This window comes from Salvelinus alpinus, chromosome 6 (genome assembly GCF_045679555.1).
Source record: "Salvelinus alpinus chromosome 6, SLU_Salpinus.1, whole genome shotgun sequence".
Lineage (NCBI taxonomy): Eukaryota > Metazoa > Chordata > Actinopteri > Salmoniformes > Salmonidae > Salvelinus > Salvelinus alpinus.
This window is the reverse complement of record NC_092091.1, coordinates 2606376-2625504: the sequence shown is the minus strand read 5'-3', so window position 1 is coordinate 2625504 and position 19129 is coordinate 2606376. Positions and strand designations below refer to the sequence as shown.

Here is a 19129-nt window from a genome sequence, read left to right as displayed (position 1 = left end):
GACTTTTTGTGTGGGGTTGTGTTTTGAATGTTGGTGAAATCTGCTTCCTATACTCTTGGTTAAATGTTTGAATCATTAATTTGGGTGAACTGCTTCAATACGGTCAAGTCTTTAACTCGATTAGCCTCAGGTGCATCAATAATAATGTGGCTGAAACACTAATATCTCCATACAGTAGATGTGGCTGAAACACTAATATCTCCATACAGTAGACGTGGCTGAAACACTAATATCTCCAGACAGTAGATGTGGCTGAAACACTAATATCTCCAGACAGTAGACGTGGCTGAAACACTAATATCTCCATACAGTAGACGTGGCTGAAACACTAATATCTCCATACAGTAGATGTGGCTGAAACACTAATATCTCCAGACAGTAGATGTGGCTGAAACACTAATATCTCCAGACAGTAGACGTGGCTGAAACACTAATATCTCCATACAGTAGATGTGGCTGAAATACTAATATCTCCATACAGTAGACGTGGCTGAAACACTAATATCTCCATACAGTAGATGTGGCTGAAACACTAATATCTCCATACAGTAGACGTGGCTGAAACACTAATATCTCCAGACAGTAGACGTGGCTGAAACACTAATATCTCCAGACAGTAGACGTGGCTGAAACACTAATATCTCCAGACAGTAGACGTGGCTGAAACACTAATATTTCCAGACAGTAGACGTGGCTGAAACACTAGTATCTCCAGACAGTAGACGTGGCTGAAACACTAATATCTCCAGACAGTAGACGTGGCTGAAACACTAATATCTCTATACAGTAGACGTGGCTGAAACACTAATATCTCCAGACAGTAGACGTGGCTGAAACACTAGTATCTCCAGACAGTAGATGTGGCTGAAACACTAATATCTCCAGACAGTAGACGTGGCTGAAACACTAATATCTCTATACAATAGACGTGGCTGAAACACTAATATCTCCAGACAGTAGACGTGGCTGAAACACTAGTATCTCCAGACAGTAGATGTGGCTGAAACACTAATATCTCCATACAGTAGACGTGGCTGAAACACTAATATCTCCAGACAGTAGATGTGGCTGAAACACTAATATCTCCAGACAGTAGATGTGGCTGAAACACTAATATCTCCATACAGCAGATGTGGCTGAAACACTAATATCTCCAGACAGTAGACGTGGCTGAAACACTAATATCTCCAGACAGTAGACGTGGCTGAAACACTAATATCTCCAGACAGTAGACGTGGCTGAAACACTAATATCTCCAGACAGTAGACGTGGCTGAAACACTATACTCTCAACACTCATTCTCCAGTTCCAGTTGTGTCCAGATAGACCTTCCAGAATATGAAACTTACATAAGATATGATGTTAGTCTGAGCCTAACCATTCTGTCTTTTCAGTGTTAGTCTGAGCCTAACCATTCTGTCTTTTCAGTGTTAGTCTGAGCCTAACCATTCTGTCTTTCAGTGTCTGAGCCTAACCATTCTGTCTTTTCAGTGTCTGAGCCTAACCACTCTGTCTTTTCAGTGTTAGTCTGAGCCTAACCATTCTGTCTTTTCAGTGTTAGTCTGAGCCTAACCATTCTGTCTTTCAGTGTCTGAGCCTAACCATTCTGTCTTTTCAGTGTCTGAGCCTAACCATTCTGTCTTTTCAGTGTCTGAGCCTAACCATTCTGTCTTTTCAGTGTCTGAGCCTAACCACTCTGTCTTTTCAGTGTTAGTCTGAGCCTAACCATTCTGTCTTTTCAGTGTTAGTCTGAGCCTAACCATTCTGTCTTTTCAGTGTTAGTCTGAGCCAACCATTCTGTCTTTTCAGTGTTAGTCTGAGCCTAACCATTCTGTCTTTCAGTGTTAGTCTGAGCCTAACCATTCTGTCTTTCAGTGTTAGTCTGAGCCTAACCATTCTGTCTTTTCAGTGTCTGAGCCAACCATTCTGTCTTTCAGTGTTAGTCTGAGCCAACCATTCTGTCTTTTCAGTGTTAGTCTGAGCCTAACCATTCTGTCTTTCAGTGTTAGTCTGAGCCTAACCATTCTGTCTTTCAGTGTTAGTCTGAGCCTAACCATTCTGTCTTTTCAGTGTCTGAGCCAACCATTCTGTCTTTCAGTGTTAGTCTGAGCCTAACCATTCTGTCTTTTCAGTGTTAGTCTGAGCCTAACCACTCTGTCTTTTCAGTGTCTGAGCCAACCATTCTGTCTTTCAGTGTTAGTCTGAGCCTAACCATTCTGTCTTTCAGTGTTAGTCTGAGCCTAACCATTCTGTCTTTTCAGTGTCTGAGCCTAACCATTCTGTCTTTTCAGTGTCTGAGCCTAACCATTCTGTCTTTTCAGTGTCTGAGCCTAACCATTCTGTCTTTTCAGTGTCTGAGCCTAACCATTCTGTCTTTTCAGTGTCTGAGCCTAACCACTCTGTCTTTTCAGTGTCTGAGCCTAACCATTCTGTCTTTTCAGTGTCTGAGCCTAACCATTCTGTCTTTTCAGTGTCTGAGCCAACCATTCTGTCTTTTCAGTGTTAGTCTGAGCCTAACCATTCTGTCTTTTCAGTGTTAGTCTGAGCCTAACCATTCTGTCTTTTCAGTGTCTGAGCCTAACCATTCTGTCTTTTCAGTGTCTGAGCCTAACCATTCTGTCTTTTCAGTGTCTGAGCCTAACCATTCTGTCTTTTCAGTGTCTGAGCCTAACCATTCTGTCTTTTCAGTGTTAGTCTGAGCCTAACCATTCTGTCTTTCAGTGTTAGCCTGAGCCTAACCATTCTGTATTTTCAGTGTTAGTCTGAGCCTAACCATTCTGTCTTTTCAGTGTTAGTCTGAGCCAACCATTCTGTCTTTTCAGTGTCTGAGCCTAACCACTCTGTCTTTTCAGTGTTAGTCTGAGCCTAACCATTCTGTCTTTTCAGTGTTAGTCTGAGCCTAACCATTCTGTCTTTTCAGTGTTAGTCTGAGCCAACCATTCTGTCTTTTCAGTGTTAGTCTGAGCCTAACCATTCTGTCTTTCAGTGTTAGTCTGAGCCTAACCATTCTGTCTTTCAGTGTTAGTCTGAGCCAACCATTCTGTCTTTTCAGTGTTAGTCTGAGCCTAACCACTCTGTCTTTTCAGTGTTAGTCTGAGCCTAACCATTCTGTCTTTTCAGTGTCTGAGCCAACCATTCTGTCTTTCAGTGTTAGTCTGAGCCTAACCATTCTGTCTTTTCAGTGTTAGTCTGAGCCTAACCATTCTGTCTTTTCAGTGTCTGAGCCAACCATTCTGTCTTTCAGTGTTAGTCTGAGCCTAACCATTCTGTCTTTTCAGTGTTAGTCTGAGCCTAACCATTCTGTCTTTTCAGTGTTAGTCTGAGCCTAACCATTCTGTCTTTTCAGTGTTAGTCTGAGCCTAACCATTCTGTCTTTTCAGTGTCTGAGCCAACCATTCTGTCTTTCAGTGTTAGTCTGAGCCTAACCATTCTGTCTTTTCAGTGTTAGTCTGAGCCTAACCATTCTGTCTTTTCAGTGTTAGTCTGAGCCTAACCATTCTGTCTTTTCAGTGTCTGAGCCAACCATTCTGTCTTTCAGTGTTAGTCTGAGCCTAACCATTCTGTCTTTTCAGTGTTAGTCTGAGCCTAACCATTCTGTCTTTTCAGTGTTAGTCTGAGCCTAACCATTCTGTCTTTTCAGTGTTAGTCTGAGCCTAACCATTCTGTCTTTTCAGTGTTAGTCTGAGCCTAACCACTCTGTCTTTTCAGTGTTAGTCTGAGCCTAACCATTCTGTCTTTTCAGTGTCTGAGCCTAACCATTCTGTCTTTTCAGTGTCTGAGCCTAACCACTCTGTCTTTTCAGTGTTAGTCTGAGCCTAACCATTCTGTCTTTTCAGTGTTAGTCTGAGCCTAACCATTCTGTCTTTTCAGTGTCTGAGCCAAACCATTCTGTCTTTTCAGTGTCTGAGCCAACCATTCTGTCTTTTCAGTGTTAGTCTGAGCCTAACCACTCTGTCTTTTCAGTGTTAGTCTGAGCCTAACCATTCTGTCTTTTCAGTGTTAGTCTGAGCCTAACCATTCTGTCTTTTCAGTGTTAGTCTGAGCCTAACCATTCTGTCTTTCAGTGTTAGTCTGAGCCTAACCATTCTGTCTTTCAGTGTTAGTCTGAGCCAACCATTCTGTCTTTCAGTGTTAGTCTGAGCCTAACCATTCTGTCTTTCAGTGTTAGTCTGAGCCTAACCATTCTGTCTTTCAGTGTTAGTCTGAGCCTAACCATTCTGTCTTTTCAGTGTTAGTCTGAGCCTAACCATTCTGTCTTTTCAGTGTTAGTCTGAGCCAACCATTCTGTCTTTCAGTGTTAGCCTGAGCCTAACCATTCTGTCTTTTCAGTGTCTGAGCCAACCATTCTGTCTTTCAGTGTTAGTCTGAGCCAACCATTCTGTCTTTTCAGTGTTAGTCTGAGCCTAACCATTCTGTCTTTTCAGTGTCTGAGCCAACCATTCTGTCTTTCAGTGTTAGTCTGAGCCTAACCATTCTGTCTTTTCAGTGTCTGAGCCAACCATTCTGTCTTTCAGTGTTAGTCTGAGCCTAACCATTCTGTCTTTTCAGTGTTAGTCTGAGCCTAACCATTCTGTCTTTCAGTGTTAGTCTGAGCCAACCATTCTGTCTTTCAGTGTTAGTCTGAGCATAACCATTCTGTCTTTCAGTGTTAGTCTGAGCCAACCATTCTGTCTTGTCAGTGTTAGTCTGAGCCAACCATTCTGTCTTGTCAGTGTTAGTCTGAGCCAACCATTCTGTCTTTTCAGTGTTAGTCTGAGCCAACCATTCTGTCTTTTCAGTGTTAGTCTGAGCCTAACCATTCTGTCTTTTCAGTGTTAGTCTGAGCCTAACCATTCTGTCTTTTCAGTGTTAGTCTGAGCCTAACCATTCTGTCTTTTCAGTGTCTGAGCCAACCATTCTGTCTTTCAGTGTTAGTCTGAGCATAACCATTCTGTCTTTCAGTGTTAGTCTGAGCCAACCATTCTGTCTTTTCAGTGTTAGTCTGAGCCAACCATTCTGTCTTTTCAGTGTTAGTCTGAGCCTAACCATTCTGTCTTTTCAGTGTTAGCCTGAGCCTAACCATTCTGTCTTTTCAGTGTTAGTCTGAGCCAACCATTCTGTCTTTTCAGTGTTAGTCTGAGCCTAACCATTCTGTCTTTTCAGTGTTAGCCTGAGCCTAACCATTCTGTCTTTTCAGTGTCTGAGCCTAACCATTCTGTCTTTTCAGTGTTAGTCTGAGCCAACCATTCTGTCTTTCAGTGTTAGTCTGAGCCTAACCACTCTGTCTTTCAGTGTTAGTCTGAGCCTAACCATTCTGTCTTTTCAGTGTTAGTCTGAGCCTAACCATTCTGTCTTTTCAGTGTCTGAGCCAACCATTCTGTCTTTCAGTGTTAGTCTGAGCATAACCATTCTGTCTTTCAGTGTTAGTCTGAGCCAACCATTCTGTCTTTTCAGTGTTAGTCTGAGCCTAACCATTCTGTCTTTTCAGTGTTAGTCTGAGCCTAACCATTCTGTCTTTTCAGTGTTAGTCTGAGCCTAACCATTCTGTCTTTTCAGTCTGATTATAGCTATGTTGTGTGAGCTTCTTTACTTTCACCCCTTGTTATAGTTGAACAATGTTTATCATGGAATGAGGGTGGCAAATACTTTTTACCTTCCCTCCTTAGGCTTAACGTTTTCCGACTGGTCAAATGTCTGCATTGTAATTTGAATTCTACCGCTGTTGCCCATGATAATGCTGTGTTTTACTGAGATTAGGTGATGTATTCAGGCAAACATCCAAAACAGGTCCTGTTGCTCTGGGTTTAGTAATAATTGTGTAACACCTCTGGGTTTAGTAACACTCAGATACTGGAGAAAGGGAAAGGGGAATACCTAGTCAGTTGTAAAACTGAATGCCTTCAACTGAAATGTGTCTTCACGCATTTAACCCAACCCCCTCTGAATCAGAGAGGTGCCGGGGGGCTGCCATAATCAACATCCACGTCTTCGGCGCCCGGGGGAACAGTGTGTTAACTGCCTTGCTCAGGGGTAGCACGACAGATTTTTACCTTGTCAGCTCGGGGGATTCGATCCTGCAACCTTTCGGTCGCTGGCCCAACGCTCTAAACCACTAGGCTACCTGATGATAGTTTAGTTTAGCAACAGTCACTTGGTTTAGTAACACTAACATACGGTATCATCTCTGTCAGTCAGCTGTCAAACACACCTCCCTTAATGTCTTACTCAGATACTGCAGCACCCTCAGTCTGTCAGCCAAACCTCCCTGCTCTGGCAGGCCTGTGTCTCATTCATTAGGAACAAACGGAAGAAAACAGACTGGGAGAGACTACCTGAACTTGTCCAATAACAATTGCTCATTTTAGTTTCAGTTACAAAAGATTTTGCTATGCTGTGTCCGAATGAATTTGAGCCTCTAGGCCTAGGTATCATGCACAATATATCCCTGGCATTCCCTGCTAGCGTTTCTGCTAGCATAACGGCTAGCATTAGCTTACTATGAGGCCCAGTAAAGCCTATCTATCCCACCATTACTGCTAGCATTAGTCCAAGCATTACTGCTACAGTAGCTTTACTATAACTGCTAGCATTACCATGAGACCCAGTAATACCACAGATCTTCTAGGAAGACCTGTCCCAAGCAATAGGAGTATCGCTACAGTACCCATTCTATGAAGCATTATAGCAGTACTATGAATCATTGTAGCCTCAACATGAAGCATTACTATGAAGCATTCTAGCATTGCTAAGAAGCATTATAACATTTATATGAAGCATTATAGCATTACCATGGAATAGTATAGCATTACCATTAAGCATTTTAGCATAATTATGAAGCAATATAGCATTACCCGGAAGCATTATAGCATTACCATGAAGCATTATAGAATTACCATAAATCATTAATACATTATCATGAAGCATTATAGCATTACTATGAAGCATTATAGAATTACCATGAATCGTTAATACATTATCATGAAGCATTATAGCATTACTATGAAGCATTATAGCATTACCATGAAGCATCATAGCATTACCATGAAGCATTATAGCATTACCATGAAGCATGATAGCATTACCATGAAGCATTATAGCATTACCATGAAGCATTATATCATTACTATTAAGAATTATATCATTACTATTAAGTATTATATCAATACTATTAAGTATTATATCATTACTATTAAGTATTATATCATTACTATTAATTATTATATCATTACTATTAAGAATTATATCATTACTATTAAGTATTATATCATTACTATTAAGTATTATATCATTACTATTAATTATTATATCATTGCCATGAAGCATTGTAGCATTACTATGAGACATTGTAACATTACCATGAAGCATCATAGTATTACCATGAAGCATTATAGCATTGCCATGGAGTATTATAGCATTGCAATGAAGCATTATAGTATACTATGAAGCATTGTAGCATTACTATGAAGCAGTATAGCACTGCCGTGTTGCGTTATAGCATCACCATGAAGCACTGTAGAATTACCATTAAGCATTATAGTGTTTATATGAAGCATTATAGCATTACTATAAATCATTATAGCATTCCATGAAGCATTATAGCATTCCTAGGAATAGTTATAGCATTATCATGAAGCATTACATTATATACAGCTGTACTACAACTACAGTACCCATAATGCACTGTTTCTGTGTTTTGTGAATGTTACTTTGCAGAGTAATCCCACCATGTGACCCTACAGCTGATGATAGACTCTACCACATCTGCATCTCTGCCATTTCTGTAAGTCCATGATGTACTACACTACCCATCATTCTCTGTTGTCTGTAAGTCCATGATGTACTACACTACCCATCATTCTCTGTTGTCTGTAAGTCCATGATGTACTACACTACCCATCATTCTCTGTTGTCTGTAAGTCCATGATGTACTACACTACCCATAATGCTCTGTGTAACATATCTGGTTGTATCTGTATGCCGGGCGTACAGTACACGACTTTCAAAATCTTAACATTGCTGAGCTTCTCACATTAAACAACTATATTTCCTGTAGTTCTTTGTCTTGCCTACGTAGTGGTAGGTAGACTAACTGATCTGGTACAGACGGGTTTCACACACTACTAAACTCCACAAAAAAAGAAACGTCCTCTCACTGTCAACTGTGTTTATTTTCAGCAAACTGAACATGTGTAAATACTTGTATGAACATAACAAGATTCAACAACTGAGACATAAACTGAACAAGTTCCACAGACATGTGACTAACAGAAATGGAATAATGTGTCCCTGAACAAAAGTAACAGTCAGTATCTGGTGTGGCCACCAGCTGCATTAAGTACTGCAGTGCATCTCCTCCTCATGGACTGCACCAGATTTGCCAGTTCTTGCTGTGAGATGTTACCCCATTCTTCCACCAAGGCACCTGCAAGTTCCCTGACATTTCTGGAGGGAATGGACCTAGCCCTCACCCTCCGATCCAACAGGTCCAAGACGTGCTCAATGGGATTGAGATCCGGGCTCTTCGCTGGCCATGGCAGAACACTGACATTCCTGTCTTGCAGGAAATCATGCACAGAACGAGCAGTATGGCTGGTGGCATTGTCATGCTGGAGGGTCATGTCAGCATGAGCCTGCAGGAAGGGTACCACATGAGGGAGGAGGATGTCTTCCCTGTAACGCACAGCGTTGAGATTGCCTGCAATGACAACAAGCTCAGTCCGATGATGCTGTGACACACCGCCCCAGACCATGACGGACCCTCCACCTCCAAATCGATCCCGCTCCAGAGTACAGGCCTCGGTGTAACGCTCATTCCTTCGACGATAAACGCGAATCTGACCATCACCCCTGGTGAGACAAAACCGCGACTCATTTACATTTACATTTAAGTCATTTAGCAGACGCTCTTATCCAGAGCGACTTACAAATTGGAAAGTTCATACATATTCATCCTGGTCCCCCCGTGGGGAATGAACCCACAACCCTGGCGTTGCAAGCGCCATGCTCTACCAACTGAGCCACACGGGACCGTCAGTGAAGAGCACTTTTTGCCAATCCTGTCTGGTCCAGCGACGGTGGGTTTGTGCCCATAGGTGACGTTGTTGCTGGTGATGTCTGGTGAGGACCTGCCTTACAACAGGCCTACAAGCCCTCAGTCCAGCCTCTCTCAGCCTATTGCGGACAGTCTGAGCACTGATGGAGGGATTGTGCGTTCCTGGTGTAACTCGGGCAGTTGTTGTTGCCATCCTGTACCTGTTGCCATCCTGTGTGATATTCGGATGCACCGATCCTGTGCAGGTGTTGTACATGTGGTCTGCCACTGCGAGGACGATCAGCTGTCTGTCCTCTCTCCCTGTAGCGCTGTCTTAGGCATCTCACAGTACGGACATTGCAATTTATTGCCCTGGCCACATCTGCAGTCCTCATGCCTCCTTGCAGCATGCCTAAGGCACGTTCACGCAGATGAGCAAGGACCCTGGGCATCTTTCTTTTGGTGTTAATCAGAGTCAGTAAAAAGGTCTCTTTAGTGTCCTAAGGTTTCATAACTGTGACCTTATTTGCCTACCGTCTGTAAGCTGTTAGTGTCTTAACGAATGTTCCACAGGTGCATGTTTATAAATTGGTTATGGTTCATTGAACAAGCATGGGAAACAGTGTTTAAACCCATTTTTACGAATTATCTTTGAAAGACAAAGGGACGTTTCTTTTTTTGCTGAGTTTAGGACTGTCTCGCCAAAACAATGGCGGGATTAGATTGTTAATCCAACGTTCACGCTTGCCATACAGAGTTGAACTATTTAGCCAACATTTTGATTTTAATAACATTGCATTACATTTAACCTTGTGAACTTCCGAGCTGTAACAATTTGACACTTTGGCTTTGGTTAAAGGCAGAAATATGGGGACGTCTGGGAAAGACGGGATCGGTAGCCTTCAGATTGTGTCTCCGACGAGCATTGCGTCGACCGTGCGTCCCGAGATTTTTTCCTCGATCTCAAAAACGTGTCAGGGACAGCTAAATCAGGGCCAAAATCATGTAGTGAACTCCCGGTTATTTTTGTAGTATTAAGAGGAAACATCTTCTTTGTTTTCCCGGCTTCAGTCTCCTCTCATATCTGAGTCAGCTTTCGTCTCTCTAGTCAAGCTTTCCACACTGTTGCTCTTGCCCACCTCAACCAGACTGTTCTGGCTCTGCCCACCTCAACCAGACTGTTCTGGCTCTGTCCACCTCAACCAGACTGTTCTGGCTCTGCCCACCTCAACCAGACTGTTCTGGCTCTGCCCACCTCAACCAGACTGTTCTGGCTCTGTCCACCTCAACCAGACTGTTCTGGCTCTGTCCACCTGAACCAGACTGTTCTGGCTCTGTCCACCTGAACCAGACTGTTCTGGCTCTGTCCACCTCAACCAGACTGTTCTGGCTCTGTCCACCTGAACCAGACTGTTCTGGCTCTGTCCACCTCAACCAGACTGTTCTGGCTCTGTCCACCTGAACCAGACTGTTCTGGCTCTGTCCACCTCAACCAGACTGTTCTGGCTCTGTCCACCTGAACCAGACTGTTCTGGCTCTGCCCACCTCAACCAGACTGTTCTGGCTCTGTCCACCTGAACCAGACTGTTCTGGCTCTGTCCACCTCAACCAGACTGTTCTGGCTCTGTCCACCTGAACCAGACTGTTCTGGCTCTGCCCACCTCAACCAGACTGTTCTGGCTCTGTCCACCTGAACCAGACTGTTCTGGGTCTGTCCACCTGAACCAGACTGTTCTGGCTCTGTCCACCTCAACCAGACTGTTCTGGCTCTGTCCACCTCAACCAGACTGTTCTGGCTCTGTCCACCACAACCAGACTGTTCTGGCGCTGCCCACCTGAACCAGACTGTTCTGGCTCTGTCCACCTGAACCAGACTGTTCCTGCTCTGCCCACCTGGACCAGACTGTTCTGGCTCTGTCCACCTGAACCAGACTGTTCTGGCTCTGTCCACCTCAACCAGACTGTTCTGGCTCTGTCCACCTGAACCAGACTGTTCTGGCTCTGTCCACCTGAACCAGACTGTTCTGGCTCTGTCCACCTGAACCAGACTGTTCTGGCTCTGTCCACCTGAACCAGACTGTTCTGGCTCTGTCCACCTCAACCAGACTGTTCTGGCTCTGCCCACCTCAACCAGACTGTTCTGGCTCTGTCCACCTCAACCAGACTGTTCTGGCTCTGTCCACCTCAACCAGACTGTTCTGGCTCTGTCCACCTGAACCAGACTGTTCTGGCTCTGCCCACCTCAACCAGACTGTTCTGGCTCCGTCCACCTCAACCAGACTGTTCTGGCTCTGTCCACCTCAACCAGACTGTTCTGGCTCTGCCCACCTGAACCAGACTGTTCTGGCTCTGTCCACCTGAAGCAGACTGTTCTGGCTCTGCCCACCTCAACCAGACTGTTCTGGCTCTGTCCACCTCAACCAGACTGTTCTGGCTCTGCCCACCTGAACCAGACTGTTCTGGCTCTGCCCACCTCAACCAGACTGTTCTGGCTCTGCCCACCTCAACCAGACTGTTCTGGCTCTGCCCACCTGAACCAGACTGTTCTGGCTCTGTCCACCTCAACCAGACTGTTCTGGCTCTGTCCACCTCAACCAGACTGTTCTGGCTCTGCCCACCTGAACCAGACTGTTCTGGCTCTGTCCACCTGAACCAGACTGTTCTGGCTCTGTCCACCTCAACCAGACTGTTCTGGCTCTGTCCACCTGAACCAGACTGTTCTGGCTCTGCCCACCTCAACCAGACTGTTGTGGCTCTGTCCACCTCAACCAGACTGTTCTGGCTCTGTCCACCTGAACCAGACTGTTCTGGCTCTGTCCACCTGAACCAGACTGTTCTGGCTCTGTCCACCTGAACCAGACTGTTCTGGCTCTGCCCACCTCAACCAGACTGTTCTGGCTCTGTCCACCTCAACCAGACTGTTCTGGCTCTGTCCACCTCAACCAGACTGTTCTGGCTCTGTCCACCTGAACCAGACTGTTCTGGCTCTGCCCACCTCAACCAGACTGTTCTGGCTCCGTCCACCTCAACCAGACTGTTCTGGCTCTGTCCACCTCAACCAGACTGTTCTGGCTCTGCCCACCTGAACCAGACTGTTCTGGCTCTGCCCACCTCAACCAGACTGTTCTGGCTCTGCCCACCTCAACCAGACTGTTCTGGCTCTGCCCACCTGAACCAGACTGTTCTGGCTCTGTCCACCTCAACCAGACTGTTCTGGCTCTGTCCACCTCAACCAGACTGTTCTGGCTCTGCCCACCTGAACCAGACTGTTCTGGCTCTGTCCACCTGAACCAGACTGTTCTGGCTCTGTCCACCTCAACCAGACTGTTCTGGCTCTGTCCACCTGAACCAGACTGTTCTGGCTCTGCCCACCTCAACCAGACTGTTGTGGCTCTGTCCACCTCAACCAGACTGTTCTGGCTCTGCCCACCTCAACCAGACTGTTCTGGCTCTGCCCACCTCAACCAGACTGTTCTGGCTCTGTCCACCTCAACCAGACTGTTCTGGCTCTGCCCACCTCAACCAGACTGTTCTGGCTCTGCCCACCTCAACCAGACTGTTCTGGCTCTGTCCACCTGAACCAGACTGTTCTGGCTCTGCCCACCTGAACCAGACTGTTCTGGCTCTGCCCACCTCAACCAGACTGTTCTGGCTCTGCCCACCTGAACCAGACTGTTCTGGCTCTGCCCACCTCAACCAGACTGTTCTGGCTCTGTCCACCTGAACCAGACTGTTCTGGCTCTGTCCACCTCAACCAGACTGTTCTGGCTCTGTCCACCTGGACCAGACTGTTCTGGCTCTGTCCACCTGAACCAGACTGTTCTGGCTCTGTCCACCTGAACCAGACTGTTCTGGCTCTGTCCACCTCAACCAGACTGTTCTGGCTCTGTCCACCTGAACCAGACTGTTCTGGCTCTGCCCACGTCAACCAGACTGTTCTGGCTCTGTCCACCTCAACCAGACTGTTCTGGCTCTGTCCACCTGAACCAGACTGTTCTGGCTCTGTCCACCTCAACCAGACTGTTCTGGCTCTGTCCACCTGAACCAGACTGTTCTGGCTCTGCCCACCTCAACCAGACTGTTCTGGCTCTGTCCACCTGAACCAGACTGTTCTGGCTCTGTCCACCTGAACCAGACTGTTCTGGCTCTGTCCACCTCAACCAGACTGTTCTGGCTCTGTCCACCTCAACCAGACTGTTCTGGCTCTGTCCACCACAACCAGACTGTTCTGGCGCTGCCCACCTGAACCAGACTGTTCTGGCTCTGTCCACCTGAACCAGACTGTTCTGGCTCTGCCCACCTGGACCAGACTGTTCTGGCTCTGTCCATCTAAACCAGACTGTTCTGGCTCTGTCCACCTCAACCAGACTGTTCTGGCTCTGTCCACCTGAACCAGACTGTTCTGGCTCTGTCCACCTGAACCAGACTGTTCTGGCTCTGTCCACCTCAACCAGACTGTTCTGGCTCTGTCCACCTGAACCAGACTGTTCTGGCTCTGTCCACCTGAACCAGACTGTTCTGGCTCTGTCCACCTAAACCAGACTGTTCTGGCTCTGCCCACCTCAACCAGACTGTTCTGGCTCTGTCCACCTCAACCAGACTGTTCTGGCTCTGTCCACCTCAACCAGACTGTTCTGGCTCTGTCCACCTGAACCAGACTGTTCTGGCTCTGCCCACCTCAACCAGACTGTTCTGGCTCTGCCCACCTCAACCAGACTGTTCTGGCTCTGCCCACCTCAACCAGACTGTTCTGGCTCCGTCCACCTCAACCAGACTGTTCTGGCTCTGTCCACCTGAACCAGACTGTTCTGGCTCTGCCCACCTCAACCAGACTGTTCTGGCTCTGCCCACCTGAACCAGACTGTTCTGGCTCTGCCCACCTCAACCAGACTGTTCTGGCTCTGCCCACCTGAACCAGACTGTTCTGGCTCTGTCCACCTCAACCAGACTGTTCTGGCTCTGTCCACCTGAACCAGACTGTTCTGGCTCTGCCCACCTGGACCAGACTGTTCTGGCTCTGTCCACCTGAACCAGACTGTTCTGGCTCTGTCCACCTGAACCAGACTGTTCTGGCTCTGTCCACCTGAACCAGACTGTTCTGGCTCTGTCCACCTCAACCAGACTGTTCTGGCTCTGTCCACCTGAACCAGACTGTTCTGGCTCTGCCCACCTCAACCAGACTGTTGTGGCTCTGTCCACCTCAACCAGACTGTTCTGGCTCTGCCCACCTCAACCAGACTGTTCTGGCTCTGTCCACCTGAACCAGACTGTTCTGGCTCTGTCCACCTCAACCAGACTGTTCTGGCTCTGCCCACCTGAACCAGACTGTTCTGGCTCTGCCCACCTCAACCAGACTGTTCTGGCTCTGCCCACCTCAACCAGACTGTTCTGGCTCTGTCCACCTCAACCAGACTGTTCTGGCTCTGCCCACCTCAACCAGACTGTTCTGGCTCTGCCCACCTGAACCAGACTGTTCTGGCTCTGTCCACCTCAACCAGACTGTTCTGGCTCTGTCCACCTCAACCAGACTGTTCTGGCTCTGCCCACCTGAACCAGACTGTTCTGGCTCTGTCCACCTGAACCAGACTGTTCTGGCTCTGTCCACCTCAACCAGACTGTTCTGGCTCTGTCCACCTGAACCAGACTGTTCTGGCTCTGCCCACCTCAACCAGACTGTTGTGGCTCTGTCCACCTCAACCAGACTGTTCTGGCTCTGCCCACCTCAACCAGACTGTTCTGGCTCTGTCCACCTGAACCAGACTGTTCTGGCTCTGTCCACCTCAACCAGACTGTTCTGGCTCTGTCCACCTCAACCAGACTGTTCTGGCTCTGCCCACCTCAACCAGACTGTTCTGGCTCTGTCCACCTCAACCTGTTCTGGCTCTGTCCACCTCAACCAGACTGTTCTGGCTCTGTCCACCTGAACCAGACTGTTCTGGCTCTGCCCACCTGAACCAGACTGTTCTGGCTCTGTCCACTTCAACCAGACTGTTCTGGCTCTGTCCACCTGAACCAGACTGTTCTGGCTCTGTCCACCTCAACCAGACTGTTCTGGCTCTGTCCACTTCAACCAGACTGTTCTGGCTCTGTCCACCTGAACCAGACTGTTCTGGCTCTGCCCACCTGAACCAGACTGTTCTGGCTCTGTCCACCTCAACCAGACTGTTCTGGCTCTGTCCACCTCAACCAGACTGTTCTGGCTCTGTCCACCTGAACCAGACTGTTCTGGCTCTGCCCACCTGAACCAGACTGTTCTGGCTCTGTCCACCTCAACCAGACTGTTCTGGCTCTGTCCACCTCAACCAGACTGTTCTGGCTCTGTCCACCACAACCAGACTGTTCTGGCTCTGCCCACCTCAACCAGACTGTTCTGGCTCTGTCCACCTCAACCAGACTGTTCTGCCTCTGTCCACCACAACCAGACTGTTCTGGCTCTGTCCACCTGAACCTGACTGTTCTGGCTCTGCCCACCTCAACCAGACTGTTCTGGCTCTGCCCACCTCAACCAGACTGTTCTGGCTCTGTCCACCTGAACCAGACTGTTCTGGCTCTGCCCACCTCAACCAGACTGTTCTGGCTCTGCCCACCTGAACCAGACTGTTCTGGCTCTGTCCACCTCAACCAGACTGTTCTGGCTCTGTCCACCTGAACCAGACTGTTCTGGCTCTGCCCACCTCAACCAGACTGTTCTGGCTCTGCCCACCTGAACCAGACTGTTCTGGCTCTGTCCACCTCAACCAGACTGTTCTGGCTCCGTCCACCTCAACCAGACTGTTCTGGCTCTGCCCACCTCAACCAGACTGTTCTGGCTCTGCCCACCTCAACCTGACTGTTCTGGCTCTGCCCACCTCAACCAGACTGTTCTGGCTCTGCCCACCTGAACCAGACTGTTCTGGCTCTGTCCACCTCAACCAGACTGTTCTGGCTCTGCCCACCTGAACCAGACTGTTCTGGCTCTGTCCACCTCAACCAGACTGTTCTGGCTCTGTCCACCTGAACCAGACTGTTCTGGCTCTGCCCACCTGAACCTATTCTGGCTCTGATATTTTATCAGCTTTCAGGAACCATGGTGGATGTGTAACCAGGCCAGCTCAGCACACAGCTTGGCTCAGCACAGCTTGACTCAGCACAGCTTGGCTCAGCACAGCTTGGCTCATTACAGCTTGGCTCAGCACAGCTTGACTCAGCACAGCTTGGCTCAGCACAGCTTGGCCCAACACAGCTTGGCTAAGCACAGCTTGGCTCAACACAGCTTGACTCAGCACAGCTTCACTCAGCACAGCTTGACTCAGCACACAGCTTGGCTCAACACAGCTTGACTCAGCACAGCTTGACTCAGCACAGCTTGGCTCAACACAGCTTGACTCAGCACAGCTTGACTCAGCACAGCTTGACTCAGCACACAGCTTGGCTCAACACAACTTGGCTCAGCACAGCTTGGCCCAACACAGCTTGGCTCAGCACAGCTTGGCTCAGCACAGCTTGACTCAGCACAGCTTGGCTCAACACAGCTTGACTCAGCACAGCTTGACTCAGCACAGCTTGACTCAGCACACAGCTTGGCTCAACACAACTTGGCTCAGCACAGCTTGGCTCAACACAGCTTGGCTCAGCACAGCTTGGCTCAACACAGCTTGGCTCAGCACAGCTTGGCTCAACACAGCTTTGCTCAGAACAGCTTGGCTCAGAACAGCTTGGCTCAGAACAGCTTGGCTCAGAACAGCTTGGCTCAGCACAGCTTGGCTCAACACAGCTTGGCTCAGCACAGCTTGGCTCAACACAGCTTTGCTCAGAACAGCTTGGCTCAGAACAGCTTGGCTCAGAACAGCTTGGCTCAGAACAGCTTGGCTCAGAACAGCTTTGCTCAGAACAGCTTGGCTCAGCACAGCTTGGCTCAGAACAGCTTGGCTCAGCTTAGTAGTGTGAAAAGCCCATTATGACACCATTATGTCATTACCACTTCACACACACGTCTCACTCTCTATCCTCTTCACGTTTTCACCACCGTTTCAGCCACAATCCCACGCTGTAATCCCAGGTATAAAATGACTGTCTGATACCGTATAAAGCCATCAGCGACACGGCTACTCTTACATGATGAGGTTGTCTAGGTCAATATACCATGGTCTTTCCTGTAGATAAGAGTCTGATTTCAACACCGTTGGTTTGGTCTGTAAGGACTTTATGAAACCTGGTTTCTTTATCCAGTAAACCTGTTATATATCGACGGGCGTGCTGCAGCCATAGCTGATGACACTCCAGTTCACAACTAAACTACAGATTACAAGTTTATTTTTACTGCGTAGATGATCCCAGTCCGTTTAGCTAAACATTACACTCTTTGTACTCAATGTCCTGTGTTTTTTACTCCAAAGGGGAATTTAAGGCCAGGCACCATACCATAAAAGTTATTTTTTTTCTTCCCTTAATCATATCACAATCAACTTTTACCCGTTTGTTTGTATTACAAATATTGTATTAAAATATGCTGTTTCATTAAATATGTGCAAATGAACTTTTCGGGACACTGGATTAAGTGAACTGTGAAGTCAACCTAGGTCCGTACTGGTCAGTGAGCTGTGAAGTCCTGACTAATGGTGACCCAGTCAGATCATAGACTGGGGGAAGCCCTTTTGTTGTGGGGTCACCCCCCAGTCTTTGGTCTGACCCAGGGGAGAGGGCAGGGGGTCCCAAGAGGACTGAGGTGAAGGCAGGGGGTCCACAGCTGCACAAGTGTCAAGGGTCATATGGGTCGGGCAGAAGGACCAGACAGATATGGCTAACTGGGCTAACTAAAATGTCTCCTGGACTAATTGGTCTGTCTCCCGTTCTGTGCTGCAGCTGGTGGTCATGTTGATCCTAGCATTCCTTGCCAGGAGGAGGAAGCTGGCGGATGGGCAGAAAAGAGTCCCAGGGTTACTCAGGTGAGATCCCCTTCTCTTACACCCTTATTATAATCTTAGACTTCAACAACAGCGTGTCGGCCATTTTAAATACCTTTAAATGGCATCCTAATCCTCCGTTCTGTGGGAAAGTGAATTTACAAACGGAATAGGACTTTTTTTAAATTTTATTTCAATGATATTTCCCACCAACCCTGCTACATCCCCCTGCCATGACATCATATATCAAACCTGAAGCAGCTTGGTTCTAACATCCTGGTTCTAAATATTTTCCTGTTTGATCCCCAGCCCAGTGAACTTCCTGGACCACACGCAACACAAGGGCTTAGCTGTAGCAGTGTTTGGCGTGCTGTTCTGCAAACTGTTTGGTCTGGTTATCGCCCAAAACCCTCTACCCTTCACCACAGACCAAGCCAACAAACGTAAGGAGCAGGAAGATGGAACATTTTTGAGATGATAGATCGGAGTAGTGGTTTTTTTCCATAATTATTAGGATTTCACAGTGAAACCTATTGTTATTCGTAGATCATTATTTTCTCCTTAAAAGGAAACTTCACCGCTAGACTCTATTCGGGGTGTTTTCCTGTCCCCCCCACATCATTCTTAGTGATGAAAACTGTTTCAGACATCATTCTTAGTGATGACACGTGTTTCAGACATCATTCTTAGTGATGAAAGGTGTTTCAGACATCAGTCTTAGTGATGAAACGTGTTTCAGACATCATTCTTAGTGTTTAAAGGTGTTACAGACATCATTCTTAGTGATGAAACGTGTTTCAGACATCATTCTAAGTGATGAAAGGTGTTTCAGACATCATTCTTAGTGATGAAAGGTGTTTCAGACATCATTCTTAGTGATTAAACGTGTTACAGACATCATTCTTAGTGATGAAAGGTGTTTCAGACATCATTCTTAGTGTTTAAAGGTGTTTCAGACATCATTCTTAGTGATTAAACGTGTTTCAGACATCATTCTTAGTGATTAAACGTGTTTCAGACATCATTCTTAGTAATGAAACGTGTTACAGACATCATTCTTAGTAATGAAAGGTGTTTCAGACATCATTCTTAGTGATGAAAGGTGTTTCAGACATCATTCTTAGTAATGAAACGTGTTACAGACATCATTCTTAGTAATGAAAGGTGTTTCAGACATCATTCTTAGTGATGAAAGGTGTTTCAGACATCATTCTTAGTGTTTAAAGGTGTTTCAGAC

At 47.0% G+C, this 19129-nt stretch overlaps 1 protein-coding gene across 2 annotated transcripts in view; it reads left to right on the top strand.

Annotated features, from left to right (window-relative positions):
* Nucleotides 1-19129, top strand: part of stra6 (signaling receptor and transporter of retinol STRA6) — an 83828-nt gene that overhangs the window by 2634 nt on the left and 62065 nt on the right. For both annotated transcript variants that reach the window (XM_071405141.1, XM_071405140.1), the window contains 3 exons: nucleotides 7693-7759; nucleotides 17852-17934; nucleotides 18202-18335. In XM_071405141.1, coding sequence (XP_071261242.1) covers nucleotides 7693-7759; nucleotides 17852-17934; nucleotides 18202-18335 — 284 coding nt within the window. The remainder of the gene's footprint in view (nucleotides 1-7692; nucleotides 7760-17851; nucleotides 17935-18201; nucleotides 18336-19129) is intronic.